Consider the following 20,033-nt stretch of genomic DNA (forward strand, 5'->3'; position numbering starts at 1 on the left):
CACAACTGGAATTACACCAGAACAAACCTGAACTTATGCATTCCGAAATAGGTCATGTTTTAAATAGACAGGCAAACTGAAGTCATTAAAATTCAAGCAAATCCCACTTATCCTTTCAACATACCACTGCCTAGACTAAAAAAAAAAAAAAAAAAAAAAAAACTTTTACAATTTCTTTCTTGGGCAGTCACTGACATTGGTACTTCTGAGCACTAAAAACATTAATAGTAACCCAGGAGTAAAAAATACAAGGGGAAAATGTAGAACCAGAATTATGCTCTTAAATTATCAAATGCTAGCACTCAAAAGACTATGTATGTCTCAGGCCACATACATAAATGTATCCTTTGGTACTTGAAGTTTCTAGTCAGAAGTGCAAAAGAACTGTTCTCTAAGAGATGGCCAGCTAGCCAGATGCCGGTAATCCTAGCCACTCAGGAGGCGGAGATCTGAGGACTGTGGTTCAAAGCCAGCAGCCCAAGCAGTAAAATCCTGAGACTCTTTACGTCCAATAATCAGCAGAAAACCAGAAGTGGGGCTGTGGCTCAAGTGGTAGGGCACTAGCCTTGGGCAAAAGAAGCCCAGGAATAGCACCTAGGTCCCGAGTTCAAGTCCCAGAACTGGCCAAAAAAAAAAAAATATATATATATATATACATATGTGTATATATATTCGTGGGCATGGTTGATGGGTATATGAATTGCTAGAAGCAGCCCGTTCATTCCTTAACAGGCTCATACTACAGTATAGTCTTCAGTCTACCGAACCGAATAGACGGTCTCTACGAATGTATTCGGGGCACATACAATATGTACTACAGTACTACAGAAGCTGGCTTACCTTTAAACCAGCTGTTCCAATGCAGAGTCTAAAACTTTTTTTATGAAGCACGAGCTGATGCTGACTAAGTGACGACAACGATTTTGTTCCAGATGCAATGATCTGACCCCTTCTGTACAACTGAGCACGAGGCCTGCCTGCAAGCCCTCTCTAGGGGAGCCTGGTCTAGCACCTAGCCCATCAAGTTCCCCAAGGCAATTACTCAGGCATCACGTATTCTCCACCCAAACCGAAATCATGATCCAGCAGATCAAGGCGCAACAAGAAAAAAAATCAACCAGCCACCTTACAGGAAGCATAGCATGATTTGAAAATACTTTGTCAGTCGTAAGTTACCTTGGGTATTTGGGCTGAAGGTGTGAATCACTAAAACTTTAGGTGCCCGACTTCTTTCACGCAATTGCAAACGCAAAACTGGCAAAAATGCAATGTTAAGCTCTCTGGCCCTTACCCATTACAAATAAACACATCAAGGAAATCAGTACCTCTGAGGGAGGGGGCGGGGGGGTGTCTCCTCCAGCAAACAACCGTTTCCAGTTGTGAGCCTATAGACGCAGGCACAGCTTGCACCCCGGGAGTAGGCCACTTATATTTTCTTTAAAATAAGAAACTGCTTTCACCGCCTCCGTCCCGGGAGTGGGAAGAGACAGAAACTGCCAACCGGCCAGGAATAGAAAAGATAAATAATAAATAAACACAAGAGGGAGGGGGGATCTGCGGGATAGTCGTCGGGAAGGGGGGAAAGCTACCGGCTGGGTACGGTGAAGAGCTGGGTGCGGGTGGGGAACGTGCGAACCCCGGTCCCGGCGAGCGCCCGGGACCGGTGTGGGGGAGGGAGCGCCTCAACCCCGGGGCCTGGGGAGCCAAACCCGGCCAGGGAAGCCGAGGCTCCCATGGAGGCTTCGGGCGCTGACCCACGGGCGAGGGGGGTGGGGGAGATCGGAACCCCGGCGTCCAAGTGCCGGGCGAGGAGCTCGCGCCCCCGAGGCTGCTTCTCCCCGGAGGCCCGGGCCGGCGCTCACCCGGGCGCGGGGCCGCCGAGGGCCGCGGCACCAGGGGCGCCCAGAAGCGGCGTCGTGGGCCCGTCGACCGCTTAGGACCGAGGGCTTCCCCGCGGCGTGATCCGCTCCGGGGGGGGGGGGGGAAGATTCGAGGTCGCCACGCAGTAAAGTCGGAGCCCAGCGGGCGGCGCGACCCCGTCCTCCCTGCGCACCCCGGGCGCGCTTCCACCTGTTGCGGGAAGTCGGGTGACCCGGCGCCAGGAGCCCGGGCCGCAGCGCGGCGCCCGAGGGCGGGAACCGCGCGCGCGGTGGGCCGGCCGTTCCCGGCGGGCCGCGGGCGGGGGTCGCCGGCGCCGCCGCCGCCCCCACCGTGGGCCTTCCCCGTCCTCCTCTCCCGCGCCCCGGGACCCCCCCGACGCGGTCCGGCCGCGCAGTCACCTGTTTCGCTCGGCGCAGCGCCATCGCCGCCCCAGCGGCCGTCGCCGCCAGCTCCCAGCTCCGCCATGGTGCTCCGATGACGCGCCCGCCGGAGAAGCCGCTCCGCCCTCTTCCCCGGCTGCGCTCCCGCCGGGCCCCCGCCTCCCGGGCCCGCGGCCACACAGGTAAGCGCCGTCAGGGGCGGGCGGAGGGCGGGGGCAGCGAGCGCCGGCCCGCGGCGGTGGCGGCGGCGGCGGCAGCGCGGGCCCGCAGCGCCCTCTGGCGGGCAGGTGCGGCGTCGCAGCCGCTCGAGCCGACGCGGCCGAGCGTGGGCTGCGGAAATCGCCCGCCGAGCCCCCTGCCCCGCCCGCCTGCCGCCTCCGCCGCCCACCCGCGGCGGAAGGTCTTCCGAGGGCGTCCGCGAGGCCTGGCGACGCTGCCTGACCGGCGGGGAAGACCGAGAAGCAGCCCAGGTGCTGAGCCCCGAGACACGCTGAGCCCTCAAGGGCCCCGGCCCCGTGGGGATCCGAAGTCCGCGGCCCGATTCCGGGCCTCCGCCCGCGCTCGCCGCCGGCCTGCCGGTCCGGTGCGCAGCAGGGCTGGCGGGGCCGTCCGGGTTCCCGGTTTCCCTTCAGTAAACTACCTTGTGATCGCTGGCCTGCTCTGAGACCAGCAGAAGAAGAGAGAAAGGAGAGAAAAACAACCTTTTGTTTAAATTTCTTTTTTAGACACATTGGCGGAGGAGCAACGAAGACTCTGTCCTAACCGGCCTACAAACGATAAGCCCGGAGAGAAAAGCAAAAGTAACGCCACGTGAAATGGAAACATGAGGAACTCGACCTCCTGCAGCCTGATTGCACCGAGTGTCAGCACCCTGTGCGATTCCTCTCCACCATTTACCTGTGGGGTAGTCCTGACTCATAAACCAATCAGCCCTACTAGATTTGCAACCAAGAAAAAGAAAACACCTGCTAGGCAGAGGTACTTATAAAACCCAGCACACACACCCAACCATATATATGTATATACATATACATATATCTATGGTTAAGTATATATTCAGGCACGTGTGTATGGCAGGTGTGCACCAGTGCTGAGGCTTGGACCCCGGGCCTGAGCTTTCTTTTGCTCAAGGCCAGTGTTCTACCATTTGAGCCACAGCCCCATTTCTGGCTTTTTGTTGGTTGGTTGCAGATAAGTGTCTTTAAAGTTTATCTGCCCAGACTGGCTTTGAACTGAGATCCTCAGACCTCAGTTTCCTGAGAACTAGGATTACAGGCTTGATTGAGCATGGTGCCCAGTTAGGCTCTTTGAATATAAAATTCTCTGAATTGAATTTGAGGTTGAACTATTTGGCAGAGCCACCCCACCCACCCAAAAAAAAGGAAAGTGATTTTTTTTCAACTTTCTTATTAATTACCATGGCATGACTAGTGAGGGGTGTGCGTGTGTTGACCAAGAAAATAAATGTCAGGACTTAATTGATGTTTATGTTTGTTTTGTTTCACTTGTTTTGGTAGATGCCGATCCATATTCCCATTATGAAATGAAAATAAATGCAATAAGGAACACACCAAGATCCCACACTTAGGCCCTGGACAGATTCTTCGTTCTCAACCTAATGCACTGTCTGCAGTAGGGTGGGCTGTTAATGACTATGCAGAAATGGATGACATCTGTTAAATGTCAAACACCATCACGTTGTACTTCAGCTTGTACTTGGAACACAGAAGCCATCTGCCTCAAGCTCCTACATCCATCTCAAAAAGTTGTCATGTCTCTCCTCTGAAGGGGAGAAGCTGAGCTTCTCCTTCCTGGCCCTCTTTCAAACCTCCTAAAGGCCTCTGCACCCAGAGCTCTCCTCTGAAAAACACATTCAGGACTGGATTCAGATTCTTCCCTTGAATTCGTACCATCTCAAATCCATCGTCATGTCTTATTCACCAAACGTCATAAAAGTTTGGACTCTTGTAGCATTCCTTTATTTTCCATTGGTCCCTCCCCCCCACTGGCCTGGTTTTTGTCATTCTTCTGTGGCCAGTCCTTTCTTTCTCCCTTCATAACTTAGATTTCTCCTCCTTCATTCCTTCCTGAGTACTTCATGCTCCCAACATTTTAGGCCACAATTTTCCTACCATTAGTTGTCTTTCACAGCGTTCATTTACTACTAATTCCATGTAGGTGAGTCCCAAATCCAATCCCTTTCATCTTCACTTTCTCCAGCCTATTCACTATAGTTTCTGTGCAATTCATTCTGATACCCTGTCTTGAATTCAGTAGATTACAAAATAACTCTCCTCTGCAAATTCCCTACTTTTGAATTCTTATTTTACCTGCATGGGCTCAAAAATTATCCTTTCCTCTCCCTTGTCTTCATCCATCAGAGTCCTCAAGTCTTTTCATTTCATCCATGCCACCCTTTGGCTTCCCACTCTTCATGCTCACTCCTATTCTAAACCCTCTTCCAGACTCTGCTCCAGACCTTCCCTTCTCCAGGAAAACTTTCCTTGAACCCCTCTGGCAGCTGGTTGAAACCACAGCATGCGCTTACCACACCACTTTGTCATTATTGACATGAACTTGAGGGACAAGAACTGTGTCTTGCTCATATACTCCTATCCAGTAAGTGTGTACTATTCATTATGTATGTAATATATGCTTTTTCTTGCCAAAATTTTGAACTTTAATCCGTTATTGATTGCTTGCATTTCTGTATTTTTTCCTATTAACAATATCAGTTATAGTCATAGTAGACTTCAGAATGGGAGAATATCCTTAAACCTCTTAAGGAATATGTTGCAGTTTCTTCTTAGGTTTGTGGATTTGGACAGGCCAAAGGAAAATCAAAGCTTATGCTTGTAATGTCCATACTCTTTAACAGCCATTGACTATAACCATCTCTTTATTACCCCTACAGAAGGGGGGCCGTATAGGAAATTGGATTGGATTAGGAGGTGGGCTGGGATTGTGTTAGGTCCTATCCTAGATCAATAAAAACACTTGTTTTTTCCTGAGGTGGTAGCATTAGTGTCTTTTACTTTTTGGTGGTGCCAGAAATTGAAACCAGCATTCACAAGCCTCACAAGCACTAGGCATTTGCTCGACTACTTAAGCATCATCCTCAGCCCAGATGGATCTTCTTTGACAAGCATCCAGGTCATTTTAACAGGAAGCCAGGTTAAGAATGCTTGACCTCAGTCAAAGCTAAAGGCCTTCCCAGTTCAAACCTTTCATCAACCTTAATCCACATGGAAATACCTTCTGCGGTGTCTTCAAGACACAAAATGTTGACAAAAGCCTAATGAGGCTGGCGTGGGAACAAGTATGAATCATGTAGGTATAGAGCACTTCTGACTTCAACCTATTAACATGGACAGACTCATAAAAATATAACACTCAGCTCAAAAATCAAAGAATGCCCCCCAAATATGAAAACTACATTAAGGAGTCAGAAAATACAGTTCTTTCTATCAAGATGTTCTCTGTGAACTTCTTAAGATACAGAATAGTCTTCAAGATAACTCAGAGCCTTGAGAAAAACACACTGGCAATCCTTTATCCTCATTTTCTTCCCATGCCCTTTTTTTCTTTCTTACCCTCTGATATCCCCAGAAAAACAATATGGACATCAGTTACCCTTCTGAAGAAATGACTAGAAATTTTAACCATCATTTATCTAGATCATCAGGACAAAATAATTCTTTGAAATTTCTGAAAACAGGATATTGACAGTCTTTTTATTATTATTTTTTGTTTTCTTTATTATAGAGTAAATATGATACAATGGATAGCTTTAGAACAAGCTAACATTTTTTATGATCCAGGCAGATGCAACTGGTGCAGTTCAGTAGTACACAAATGACTCAAACAAATGCACTGAAGGCCAGAAACTTAGGTTACAAAATCTAGTCACTATCACAATTAGTACAGCGAGTACAGATAGTACATTGCTCTCAGGTTCTGCCTGCTTAAAAAAAAACAAACCATCAACTTTATACAATGACTGAATTATACACTTCTACTCAAGTCCTTACAAACAGACATAATCCTAAGAAGGTATGGTCACATTTTGGTTTCACTCCAGTGGTCGTACACAATCGTATGAAATGTTCCATCGTTTTTGTGGGAGATAAACTTTTGGCTGAAATAAAATAGCTGCTGGCTTAAAAAAATCTCCATAAAAGGATTTAAATGAAAAAGAATCCTCCACATTAGAATTCTCATTAGGACTATTGTCTGAAATAGGAAGAGTCCTTAAGAAGCTGGGTGCTGGTGGCTCACACTTGTAATCCTGGCTACTCAGGAGGCTGAGATGTGAGAATTATGGTTCAAAGCCATCCTGGGTAAAAAAGTCTGTGATGCTCTTTATTTCCAATAAACCACCAGAAAACTGGAAGTGGAGCAGTGGCTCAAAGTGGCAGAGCGGTAGCTTTGAGCAAAAGAGCTCAGAGACAGCACCGTTCAAGCCCCCCCCCCCCCCCCCCCGCCAAAAAAAAGTCTTTAAGAATTGTAGAAGTAGAAGCAGAAAATTTCAGTATGTTTGTCTGGTTGTTGTTGTTACCATGAGAAAACAAATACTGAACTTAAAGTGCGGCTTCTTTCTCCTCTCCCTTCCATTCTTCCTACCCCAAGATCAGTCCTGTATTCATTTTGAGTCTCCAATGAAGATTCGGTTGAGTGAGAGTCATGTGTGTTTGTCTCGAAAGTCCATGATGGCCTTCCACAAGGTGCACAGCATTCCTCCCCTGTATAAGGACATAAGAACCAGGTGAAGAAAACTCATTCTCCCCAGAGACACTGCCCTTGAAATAGAAAAGAGACTTAGCTTTCAGCTGCTTTGGTTAAAACAAGAAGATCCCAAAGGCCTATCAGTCATTATGTATTGGTTTTGTATATATTTTTTCCTCATCCCTTTGTCATTCCTACAAGTTGCTAGGTCCCCAAATTACATTTTAGACTGTCTCACTTCTGAAATATGTCTTTAGAGAGGTGGGTGTGAATTATGGAGATACCTAGCCTGGTGGAGAAGAGTGTGAAAAAATACTCTCACATCTGATTATACCAAGTTTTTGCAGGGTGACTCAATACCTCATACAATATTTCTAGAGGCATGAGATATCGTGAACTAAATTAGAGCATGCATTTACAACAGCTTTAGAATAATATCTATGTGGCATTAGTCTATGCATTAGTTAAGTAAGCAAACTCTTCTAGTTGATTCTTACCTAGTAATATAGATATACTAGTTGGTAGAGCATCCCCAAATAACCAGGCCCAACTAACTCTACACAGCTAAAAAGCAAAGAGCACTGTCAGGACAGGCAGAGCTCATTAGAGGCCCAACAACAAAAGCCTCGAATTCTGCCTTCAGCTCAGGACTCTTTCCTTCAGGGCAACTTAAGACAAAAGTGGTACCTTAGTCTCAGGCATTTTAAGTCATCACGTGTAATGTAGTAGAGAACATCTGCTAGTGTATAATCCTCAGCCAAAAACTGTAGAGAAAGTAAAGTCAAGTCAAGTGTTTTCAGTAATAAACTCCATCCAAAACACAGACACTGGTAATAAATAAAATTGAATCTAAAAGGAAAAGCACTAATACATGCTCTTCTGGAATTGTTCGAGGAACCCCACCCCTATTATTTTACTTAACAAAATAATTAAAATGAACCCATGGGACTTCTCAATGCATAAAGATTACATGTGACTTAGAATTGCTGAACAGGCTTCTAATGAACAGCTACGACTCACTTGTAATTATATCTGCAGCTCATAATTTGATTTCTTACAGCTTTTATTTTCCCCCAAGTGGACAAAAAATGTTTCTGGATAATTATTGCTTTTTCACAGCTAATAAAAGAGACTTGTCTATAATTCACTGCAACATCAGAATCCTGAATTTGAAAAGCTTTAAAAAAATTTTGGGGGGGCTGGGGATATGGCCTAGTGGCAAGAGTGCCTGCCTCATATACATGAGGCCCTGGGTTTGATTCCCCAGCACCACATATACAGAAAATGGCCAGAGTGGCGCTGTGTCTCAAGTGGCAGAGTGCTAGCCTTGAACAAAAAGAAGCCAGGGACAGTGCTCAGGCCCAGAGTCCAAGCCCCAGGACTGGCCAAAAAATAAAAAAATAATAATAATAAAAAAAATTTTTTTGGTGCCAGTTGTGGGGCTTGAACTTAAGACCTGGGTGTTGTCCTTGAGCATTTTTGCTCAAGACTAGTGTTCTACCTCTTGAGCCACAAATTACCTTTTGGTTTCAATATAGTTCATAGTCACTTCCTGTTACACATTGTTGCATATTCATCTTGAATCATCTAAATTGATCCACATCCTTATGATTTTCTAAACTTGACATTATGTGCTATTGTGCACACTGAAGGTAAGATTTATTTAGTGCCTACTACCTTGTAGTTTGCTTTCTAAGAAAGATATTTGATATTTCATATGTTTTAAGTTTCACAGGCAAGATGGATTCTACCTCTCCTAATAATACCTTTCCAGTGTTTACCATTTCTCTTCACATAATTAGTACAGATGATTCCCCTCAAAACCCTTTGAGGTGGGTGCATTTTATACCCCTTTGACAAATGAGGGCTCTGAGAACAAAGAGGTAAAATCATTTAGAAAAATTATATAGCCAGCATGGATGGAGAGAGTAGCTAAAGATGTAATTTAGCAAAGATGTAAGATGCAATTAAGCAAAGCTGTTTACAAGGCACATAGACTGAAATACAATAAACACTCAAAGTGGCAGATTATTTTGCCTGACAAATGATTTATAATGGCCTATGTCATTCCAAATAATTTTCTGTGGTTTTGTGACACTCTGAAGCAAATACCATTCGACCTTAGAAATTATCCACAAACTAGGCTGTTTGTGAGGCCAGGCACAGTGGGACATGCCTGTAATCCCAGCATGTAAGATACTGAGGCAAGAGGATTGTGAGTTAGAGTCTAGCCTTATTTTTAGTTTAAAAACATTGCAATCCTTACAGGTTGTGGACAGCAATGCTTTTTTGCTGCTTCCTTTCCTTTCATATCCTGCACCCCCTGGTCCAAATGATTTTCCCTTCCATGTCTCTTCCTTCCAAAAAAGCCCAATACAAACACCTATCCTCGTTTATTCCCATACATTCTCTTAGACCTAGCCACCCTCTTCCTGGAAGACCTTCCCCAACCTGGTTCCGCTCCCAACAACTCCTGAACCCTTGCCTGCATAGAATTTTCCAGTGTATAATGATATCTGCTTCATGGTATTGGGGATTTGAGGCCTTGTGCTTGCTAGGCAAGGGCTCTATGAATGGAGCTATCTTCCCAAGCCCTTTGCCTTTTTTTTTTTTTCTTTTTTACATGTTTCTTTTCCTTTTTCTTGCTTTCTCAGATAAGGCCTTACATTTTTGCCCAGGCTGGTCTTGAACTATGATCCTTGTACCTCTACCTCCAGAATAGCTGAGATTTCAGATGTGTATCATCATACCCAACTCCACATTTTTTAAGCTGTGGAATTATCGGAATTAACATCTACCTGTCCTACAAAGTGTGTTCCCTGTGCCTAGAAGGGTGTTTGGCTCATAACAGGTATGCAACATTATAAAGGAAAGCTGAGGAACACAGGGTCACAGTTTCTTTACCCGACTAATAGTATCTTCATCAGCTCCATTTTCTCTGAGCCAGGCAGTAAGTTCAGAATCTTCAGTGGTTGTGCCAGGAGAATTTAGGTGACATAGAGGCAATCCAGGAATATCTAGAACCAAATTAGGGGGAGATAGGTATTCTTAGCTTCATGTAAAAGAGGCCACCAGAGTCCCACACAGCCCACAGAGATTTACTCAGTTTGATTTTGCTCTGTCAGAGAAGAGATTAGCAGTACCAGTGATGATTTTATAAATTAAACTCAGACTAACTATTCTGGTAGTAAATTAAGAGTCAGAAGCATTAATGTAACATTACTACAAGTTTATGCTTTCATAAAATTCTATAGTTTCTTAGAATAAACTCTGCTCATTAAAGTTAATCATGCAGCTTTCATTTCATGCAACAAAGATGATCTACATAATTATCAGAACTGTAACATTATGATCTTTTATCATTATGTATATTAACTTGGAAGAGCCATCATATGAAAAAATAACCATGAATTGTATTTTCTTCTAAATTGGCTGATAAAGATCCTCTAGTGATTACTTTTTAGTTGGGAAAGATAGGGGAGAAAGATAAAAGGGGTGACACTGATAAGGATACATGGTACTCATAAGTTGATATGTTGAATTGAACCCCCCCTTTCTACAACTACTAAAATAAAACATAAAAGATTAATTTACACTTCCAATTTCTTATATGTTTTTCTTCAAAGTTTGAACCTATCATATCTTATTACTATATCCTTAGGCTGTTTAAGCCTCTTCAAAATATAAAGAAAAAAGCTGGACTACACCAAATACAAATGCAAAATCACAAAAATAGTATATCTCACTGACAACTCTTTAAAAAGAAATAAACACCAATCATACCAGCGGGAGGTTGTTGGGATTCAGCTTGGCCTTGAAGGGGGAAGGGCGATGAGAGCGTTCCAGAGATGCTGCCCTTCCCCCAGCCCTGGGGCAGTGTGGAAGTAAGCCACACCTATCTCCCTCTGGGTCGGGAACCAGAGGAGTAGCTTTGAGACCAGCCCCCCAACTTCCTGCCAGCCAGCACGTGTGCCCCCCTTTCGCGGGCTTTGCCCAGAGGGCGGGACTATGGGAAATGACGGTAGCCCATGAGGGGCTTGAGCCCATGAGCCCATGAGCTTGTCCTAGGACAAGCTCGCTGGCCTATCGCCAGTTCCTGGTCTATCACCCCTTTTCTCCTCATCATTGCCATATTACTGTTAGCCCCTCCTTTGAATAAACAGATTGCTCTTTGCAGCCTTCTCCAAGACTCCACATGCGCCTGGCTTCCTTGGTGGGTATCAGGAGGGAGGAAAGGGGTCTCGCTCGGCCACGTGCACCTGAGGTTTGCCCGTGTCCCTTCACTCCACCTTGGCCACCCGCAGGTCAGGCGCCCAGGGGAGAGGGTGAACAGGGGATCACTGATAAGGGAGTAAACTTAGCATCCCCTGGCCCAGGGGATGTAAATCTAGCCCAGCAGGAGGTGACCATGTACAAAAATAGAACAATGAAACTGGTTGAAATTGGTGTGTGTGTGTGTGTGTGTGGTCACTTGTGAGGCTTGAACTCAAGGCCTGGGTGCTGTCCCTGAAACTCTTTGTGCTCAAGGCTAGCACTCTACCAATTGAACCACAGCAGTGCTTCCAGTTTTTGAGTGGTTAGTTGGATATAAGAGGCTCATGGACACTTTCTGCCCAGGCTGGTTTTGAACCGCAATCCTCAGATCTCAGCCTCCTGATTAGCTAGGATTACAGGTGTGAGCCACCTGTTCCCGGCTGAAATAATTTTAAGAATGAGGAAGGAAATGGGGGAAGGAACTAAAGGGATGAGTTTGATCAGGGTACACTGTGCGCACCTATGGGAAAGTCACAATGAAATACCCTTTATACAACTATTATATGGTAATAAAAAATCTTTAACAAAACACGAAATCAGTGGAATGCTCTCTTTATCTCCACAATATATAATCTCAGGAAAGGTGATTTTATGAACCATACTTTTTTTCCCCCTTTTGGCAGTCTGAAGGTTTGAACTCGGGACTTATGCTGGGTAAGTAGGTACTGGACCATTTCAGCACTCTGCCATCCCCTAAAATACTGTCTGTTTTTGTAATAAGTCATAAATTTTCCTCACATGGGCCTGGCCTGTAATCTTCCTATTTATGGTTCCCCTGTCTCTGGGATGACAGTGAGGGCCACTGCTCCCAGCTATTGGTTGAGCTCAGTCTCGAACTCTTAAGCCTGGGCAAGCACTGTACCAGAACTTTCTGATCTTTGCCTCCCAGTTAATTAGGATTACAGGCTTGAACCACTGTGCCCAGCTGAAACCATACTTTTTTTTCCCTGCTTCTTATCGTGCTTCTTATCGTGGCATAAAGGAGAGATTCTGGTTAAAAGCCATAACATAAAACTGCCGATTGCGGGCTGGGGATATAGCCTAGCGGCAAGAGTGCCTGCCTCGGATACACGAGGCCCTAGGTTCGATTCCCCAGCACCACATATACAGAAAACGGCCAGAAGCGGCGCTGTAGCTCAAGTGGCAGAGTGCTAGCCTTGAGCGGGAAGAAGCCAGGGACAGTGCTCAGGCCCTGAGTCCAAGGCCTAGGACTGGCAAAAAAAAAAAAAAACAAAACTGCCGATTGCCCTTTCCCAGCTTTCTGTGGCAACCCTGCTCAAACAAGTTTTGAAATTTCCAGCTCCTTACCTATGGGCTGAGATTTAAGTTTCAAGTGTCTAATTTCTTGGTTTTTTTCTTCAATAGCTTGATGAAGGAGTGCTTGTAATTCTTTCTCTTTCCGAACTAATTCTTCCAGTAATCTGAAGAAGAAAATTGTATTGTATTGGTTGACAAGATAACAAAGCTGAAGACATCAGTGATCTAGCATGAATTCCCAAGCTATAGACACCCTGGATGCTTGCAGAAATCCAGAGCTCTGGAATGAGGCAGGAGACTGTGCCTAATGAGCTCCCAGGCAACAGGGATACTCTGGACTGGCTCCAATTCCATCCAGCAGCAAAGTTCTGTCAGACTGTGCTTCCAGGCACAGATTAAAAGTTTCCCTTTCACACGGTCTCCCCAAATCATCAGAGACACTCTTCTATTGATCGCTTTTTCAGTGATCATAAATTTCCACATTACAAATAGGGGATATCAGTGGATGAATATTTTACATCAGAAAAATTGGTAAATAGGGATAATAATACAAAGCAAAAAGCTAACCACTCTTTTGAAGCTATGACAGTTGGAGGAATGGGTCCCTAAAAGACCCGGCAAGTGGCAAGGTCTTCAACAACTGCTAATGGCTATTGCTGCAATTGTGGTTGTGATACACATTGTTCCTCCCATTTCTGGAATGGGAGTAGGGTTAATGAAGTGGGTCAAAGGACAGCTGAGTTTCTGTACGTTCCATTCCGAGTTCCCATCTGATGCCAAAGAAACAAGGAGAAATTATGATGTTCATATCACAGTTCTTACCCCGCAAGGTTCATCTAGAACTGAGAACCAATTGTTAATCTATTTACCATATCTGACATTATTTCTTGGAGAATGCATTCCCGAATGCATTCCAAGTGATAAAAATAGATGCTCTATGTTTTTAAGAAAATATCTCTTGAGTAAGTTTTATTCAGAATGCTAATATTTACAATACAGAATTATTAGTAAGCTCACTAAGATTAATAATTGCATCCCCTAAAGCTCTTAGCAAGCTGCTTTTGTTTCATGTTCTGGCTACTGATAGATATAACTCAGGACCATGACTATCCAAAAGTCTGTTTCTGCTTTGATTGATAGACATTGAAGGCAGCACAATGCAACTGAGATAGGCCTGGGCCTGTGTCCTGGCTCAGACAGACGCTTTCTGTGTTAGCCTTAGACAACTTAACCAAGGCCTCTGGACTTGCAGAAGGAAAATGTCCAGAACAGTCTCTGTGAGCATTAAACAAGGCAAAGGTCCTAGAAGTGAACTGTGCCTGGCCTTTAGTAGGATCTGCTTTGTGTTCTGCTGTAGTCTTGGGCTGTGGAACAAGCGTCCTTCCAGGACTCGTCTGGCTGTGGTCCTGCACTTCAAGCTCCACCTCGTTCCCACAGAACATAAAGCTGAGGCTCTCAGGAAGGAGGAGGAATCATAGTAGAGTGGGTGGCTGAGGTAAATAAAAATGAGAGGCAGACAAAGAAGGTAGGTTGAAGAAGACAGGTAAGTAACAACACCTACAGAGTAAACACATTACACAATTAAGTGGATTAAGCAGCATAAATTGAAAGCAAGAGGAGGAAGTAGAGGGTGGGAGGGAGACTCCTCCAACAAGAATGGTGATCTAACTATGGACAGAAAGCTCTGTTTGAATGGTTTAGTCGTGTGTGTGTGTGTGTGTGTGTGTGTGTGTGTGTGTGTGTGTGTGTATGTAGTTTTCTACCTTGTTAATTTGCATTCAGAGTGATAGCATATTGCTATTATTTTCTCAAAGAACACAATTATTTTCTAGAATTTAACATATGTTTATCTAGGCTAGGCAGTTTGTTTTTATCTTGAAAAGCTAGAACTTAATGTTAGAAGTACAGGATTGACAGGCCTCCTCATTTGTTATTCAAACCACCCTAAGTATATAGTCCATTAGTTTTAGTTTTATCTTGGGTTGAGTTACTTGGGAAATATGGTACAATGAAGGCAATTGGTTGCCTCCCTGTTCCAGAAAAGTATGGCAAGAAACCACCATAATTTTTTTTTCAGTCCTGGGGCTTGAGTCAGGGCCTGGGCACTGTCCCAGAGCTTCTTTTTGCTCAAGGCTAGCACTCTACCACTTGAGCCACAGCACCACTTCCAGCTTTTTCTGTTTATGTGGTACTGAGGATTGGAACCCAGGGCCTCGTGCATGTTAGGCAAGCACTCTACCACTAAGCCATATTCCCAGTTCTACCATAAGATTTTAACTCAGGTGATGTAATTCAAGTGCTAGAGTGCTTATCTAGTATGTGTAAGACACTGGGTTCGCTTGCCAGCCACCCCACCACTGGTGCGCACAAAACCTACATGCAAAGTGAACTGAGAGGAAATTTGTTTAGGAAAGGTTGTAGCTATCATATTAAAAGTCTTAAGCTTTGCCTGACTCTGAGATTTGAGGATCACAGTTCAAAGCCAGCCCCAGACAGCCACATCTGATAGACTCTTTATCTCCAATTTACTAGCAAAAAGCCAGAAGTAGAAGTGTAGCTCAAGTGGTAGAGTGCCAGTCTTGAGTGAAAAAGCTAAGCAAGAGAATGAGGCCCAGCCCGACACAGGTGTCTCACACTTGTAATCCTAGCTACTCAGGAAGCTAAGATCTAAATAAAGATCATGGTTCAAAGCCAGCTAGGGCAGGGTTATTCTAGAATTTCAGGATTTAGAAATTAGATAACCAAATGGATACGTCTAAGTTTTAATAATGTTCCCACATCTCCTTGTGTGAAATGAACTTTACACAAGCATATACTTAAATAAAAGGAAGATGTATATTCTAAACCCATTTAGTTACTTCCAACCATTTAGAATTACTGATGAATCAAGATCTGGGTAAACCTGATTTACCTTTTTTTGGGAGGGGGCTGGTTATGGGCCTTGACCTCAGGTCCTGGGCACTGTCCTGAGCTCTTCAGCTCAAGGCTAGCACTCTACCACTTGAGCCACAGTGCCACTTTCAGTTTTCTGGTGGTAAATTGGAGATAAGTCTCATGAACTTTCCTGCATGGGCTGGCTTTGAACTGTGATCCTCACATCTCAGCCTCCTGAGTAGCTAGGATTACATGTGTGAGTCACCGGCATCCATCTGGCCTGATTTACCTTTATCAGTGATCATTCTCAACATTCTAAGCTTAAGATTTGTGTGTATGTGTGTGTATTTGTGTCAGTACTGAGGCTTAAAGTTACAGCCTCATATTCTCTCTCGCTCTCTCCTCCCCCCCCCCCCCCCCCCCAGTCCTGTGGCTTGAACTCAGGGCCTGAGTTCTGTCCCGGTGCTTCTTTGTGTTTACAGCTAGTGCTCTACCACTTGAACCACAGCACCACTTTGGCCTTTGCTGAGTAGTATTTCTAGAGAAAAGAGTCTCATGGATTTTTTCTACCCTAGCTGTCTTTGAACCGTGATCTTTAGATCTTAGCCTCCTGAGTAGCTAGGATTACAAGTGTGAGACACCTGTGACTGGCTGGGCCTCATTCTCTTGCTTAGCTTTTTCACTCAAGACTGGCACTCTACCACTTGAGCTACACTTCTACTTCCAGCTTTTTGCTAGTAAATAGGAGAGTCTGTCAGATGTGTCTCTCTGTGGTGGCTTTGAACTGTGATCCTCAGATCTCAGCCTCCTTAGTACCTAGGATTACAAGTGTGAGTCAGAGTCAGGCAAAGCTTAAGACTTTTAATATGATAGCTACAACCGTTCCTAAACACATTTCCTCTCAGTTCACTTTGCATGTAGACTTTGTGTGTGTAGTGGTGGGGGGCGGGGGTGGCTGGCAAGTGAAGCCAGTGCCTTACACACACTAGATAAGCACGCTAGCACTTGAATTACAACCCCAGAAGGCAGCATATAACCTTGTATTGCAAATGATATTAACTGAAAATTTCAAGGACCAATATAGGTAAGATTGGTGTAAGTTCAGTTGCTCAGTGCTTGTACTAAAGCAGCTACCCTCTCTTCCTATCGTGAATGAGGGAAATACTGTACTCATCTCACTTTTCTGGAGGTGCCGGAGGATCTTTGATAGTCACCACTGCAAAAATGGTAAAGGAAGCTAATAATCCTGCAGCTTTTACAGATCCAATTGTAAGTATGTAAACACACGCACAAATGTAGCTGTAATAAAGTAATAAACCATGCAATGTAAGAAATGTAATAAACATGGCAAATCCTAGTCTTCTCAACCGAGATGGGAAGGTTTTCATGAAAGCAAGGACCCAAGAGAAGCTCCAAAGAAAAATGATGAGACAAGAAGAATGGAGTTGGAGACAGTAGTATTAGAAGTCATTGCTGCCAGAAACCCGGAGACAGAATCAGCAACAGGTGCAAGCACAAGGTGAAGCCAATGACCAAAGGAGAGAAAGGAAAGAAGCACACACACATACACAAACTGTATTTAGAGAGTCAGGTCTTGTTGACATAGCCATGAAGTGCAGACAGACCAGCTCTTTAAAGTACACAAACTAGCTTTCCTGTCTGTTCAATTCTGACCAGAAGCGATGGGTGGGGAGCGCTGGATCAAAATAATAAGGAAGGAAATTTTCTCCTCTCCAGTGAGGATTAGGCAAGAATAAAAAATGAAGTGATGCATTAGTACCCACCATAGGGGATGGGAAAGCATCAAGATTTAGATAAAGACTCAGAAAAGATCTAGGTTCCTTTCTATTAAGTAGTAGAGATGGCAGATAAAGAGCTGGCCATTAAAGGATAAGACAAGCATATAGAAACCAGAGAGCCAGTTTTCTCTTTATTTTAAGAGTTTTCTCTTTGCAAATCATAGATCATAAGTATGTGTGCATTTACTAAATCATGCAACCTAAATTGATGTTTCTGAATAAAAGAGGAGCTTTGTACTAAGTTTCATATTCAAGTTTGACTTAAAAGAACTTACACTTAGGACTAGAAATGATACAATTTTTTATCACTTTGCTAAACAACTCAAATTTTCATCTAAGGTTTCTAAATATTTGAACAAGTTTTATGGAGTCACTAAAAAAAAGTTTTCACCACAAGTGCAGAGCCATAAAGCCCGTTTCCCACATGTCAATGGTAGCAAACACAGGAAGCTATAAATCATAAAGATTCAGACCTTGAGCTGTGCCAATATCCATGGAGAACAAGAAGTATTTACTGCTCATTTAATAACCTGATCATGGGGTCTTATGCTAACCAATGCTCAGAGACAAATTGTCACCTAGAATTTACAGCAGATTGAAAATAGAAGAGTCATAAATGTAGCCCATTCTAATTTTCTCAAGCTTCTAAAATGCAGTCTTAGTTTTCTTGAGAGCATTAAGCTGTTCCTCTTCTGAAAGGATCTGATATTTCAAATCAAGGGCTTTCAAGAACACAGGCTTTCTGTTCTGTCTCTCAGCTATCTATCAGAAGGAACAGGCTGCTCTGAGCCTGTGTTTCCACGACAGTTTAGAAAGTTACAGCACAACTACTCCGCAGCTCTCAGTGTAATGATAAGCCAGCGAAGAAATGTTCCAAAGTAGCCTTGAACTAGTAGAGACAGAAAGTGGCAAAGAGACAAATCAAGCTCTCTTGTTAACGAGAAAAGCAGTAAATTAAGTATACATATTCAAGATAAAGGAATGTTTGTGAACACATAAAAATATGCACGTTCTGTAGATAAGACATATAAAGTAGACCCCCAAACACATATACTTTTACAGAAGTAAGAGGAAAGAAACTGCTGTATGCCAGTAGCTCATGCCTGTAATACTAGCTACTCGGGAGGCCAAGAACTGAGGATCATGGTTTGATGCTAGCCGAAGCAGCAAAGTATCTGAGAGTCTTTTCTTCAATTAACCACCACCACCACAAAAACAAACAAAAAAACCCCCACAAAAATCCCTAAGGGATAGAGCACCAGTCTTGAGGGGGAAAAAAAATGTAAGCAAGGACATGAGGCCCCGAGTTCAAACTCCAGCACTGGCACAAAGATAAGAAAAGAGAGGGTAGGGGAGAGAAAGTGACGTCAGTTTTGGACTTACCTATTCGTTTCTATTTTCATCCTTCCAAGCTGCACATTGAGTGATCGGTGAGCATTCTGGGAATCGTGGGAGACCGTGGAGCTGAGCGTGCTCACTCCGGAAGTGGCTACGGCATCCTCCATGATGGCCGGAGGTCTTCGGATAGTTTGATTGGCAGGCGGCTCCTCGTGGTCGTCTTCTACGTCCAAGTCTTCCGGATCAGCAGTGTCACTCTCAGATGCCAGGCTAAAATGTGGCCTCAGTTCTGTTGGGTATAGTATCAGTGATAAGTGTTAGCAAAATATAACGTATTGTTTCCAGGACCGAGAGGTTAGAGTGGGTCCCTCTTACTATCCAAACTGCTCTTCCATGTGAAGGCTGGGTTTCTGCTATTTGTTTAGAATTATTCTGCCAGCGAACGTACAGAATTCACAGGATCAGAATGGCCAGCTTGTTACGGTCACCAAAGGCCTGCTTCCAAGCCCGCGAAGTGATTATTGTGTGACTGGCTTTCCCTTTGGGCTCCTACTTGCTTCTCTGTCTCAGAGTGTTTTTATCTTCTAACCTCCCCTCAGATGCTGGAAGTTGGGATTCTCTCCATTGCTTTTTTTTGTTTTTATTTATTCTCTATGGGTGAGCTCATTCAGATTCGTGAAGGTCAAGTAGTTCTAGTGTGTGCTAGCCGTGTACCCCATCAGGCCCCCATCCTTGGGCCTCCAAATCTGCTGGATATTCCTTTGGGCAGGTACTTAAAAATCGACCTCTTTTGTTCTGAACAAGAAGCACACTGTCCTTTAAGGCTAGGTGGCTCCTGGCTTCTTCAGCTCCTTTCGAAGCTTAAATTTTCTTATTGTGGTTAAAAAAGTTCATGACATAAAATTTACTACTTTATCCATTCCTAAGCATACAATTCAGTAGTGTTGATTATATTCACATTACTGTGCAACCTGTCTCCAGAAAATTTTGCATTTTGCAAACTGAAACTCAATCCACAAGAAACAATACCTCCCTATTTTCCTGTCCTCACAGCCTATAGAAACCACCACTCTACTTTCTATGTCTTGGGTTCGACTACTCTAGGTACCTCACACAAGTGAAAAATATAATATTCATCTTACTACTGGCTTATATTACTTCAAACAATGTCCTCACTGTTTGTCCATGTTGTAGTATATATCATAATTTCCTTTCTTTTAAGTCCCAATAATATTCAATTACCTTTTTTTTTTTTTCCTCAAGGCTAGCACTCTACCACTTGAGCTACAGTGCCACTTCTGGCTTTTTCTGTTTATGTGATGCTGAGGAATGGAGCTCAGGGCTTCATGCATACAAGGCAAGCACTCTACAGCTAAGCCGCATTCCCAGCCCCTCGGTTGCATTTTTGTACTATCTTTGGTTTACCCATTCATTTGTTGACTGACATTTGGGTTGCTTCGGTCTC

General features: G+C 44.1%; 2 protein-coding genes and 1 long non-coding RNA gene across 15 annotated transcripts in view; 1 reads left to right on the forward strand and 2 right to left on the reverse strand.

Moving 5' to 3' along the window:
• Map7 (microtubule associated protein 7) overlaps positions 1-2,435 on the reverse strand; it is a 141,042-nt gene extending 138,607 nt beyond the window's left edge. Inside the window, exon 1 of one of the 2 annotated variants that reach the window (XM_048354161.1) lies at positions 2,280-2,435. In XM_048354161.1, coding sequence (XP_048210118.1) covers positions 2,280-2,346 — 67 coding nt within the window. In that variant the 5' untranslated portion in view covers positions 2,347-2,435. The remainder of the gene's footprint in view (positions 1-2,279) is intronic. The other variant, XM_048354159.1, reaches the window with a different exon arrangement.
• A 1,795-nt stretch (positions 2,436-4,230) lies between these two features.
• On the forward strand, positions 4,231-6,415 carry LOC125357328. The gene is made up of 2 exons (XR_007212125.1): positions 4,231-5,273; positions 5,336-6,415. It is a non-coding gene; the product is annotated as an uncharacterized LOC125357328 (long non-coding RNA).
• Positions 6,002-20,033, reverse strand: part of Map3k5 (mitogen-activated protein kinase kinase kinase 5) — a 182,124-nt gene continuing 168,092 nt past the window's right edge. For 6 of the 12 annotated variants that reach the window (XM_048354152.1, XM_048354154.1, XM_048354151.1 and 3 more), the window contains 5 exons: positions 18,614-18,869; positions 12,609-12,721; positions 9,891-10,003; positions 7,674-7,750; positions 6,002-7,003 (listed from right to left, as the gene is read on the reverse strand). In XM_048354152.1, coding sequence (XP_048210109.1) covers positions 6,943-7,003; positions 7,674-7,750; positions 9,891-10,003; positions 12,609-12,721; positions 18,614-18,869 — 620 coding nt within the window. In that variant the 3' untranslated portion in view covers positions 6,002-6,942. Of the gene's footprint in view, positions 7,004-7,671; positions 7,751-9,890; positions 10,004-12,608; positions 12,722-18,613; positions 18,870-20,033 lie in introns of those variants that run through there. The other 6 variants (XM_048354153.1, XM_048354150.1, XR_007212119.1 and 3 more) reach the window with 6 other exon arrangements.

This window comes from Perognathus longimembris, chromosome 9, assembly GCF_023159225.1.
Source record: "Perognathus longimembris pacificus isolate PPM17 chromosome 9, ASM2315922v1, whole genome shotgun sequence".
Classification (NCBI taxonomy): domain Eukaryota; kingdom Metazoa; phylum Chordata; class Mammalia; order Rodentia; family Heteromyidae; genus Perognathus; species Perognathus longimembris.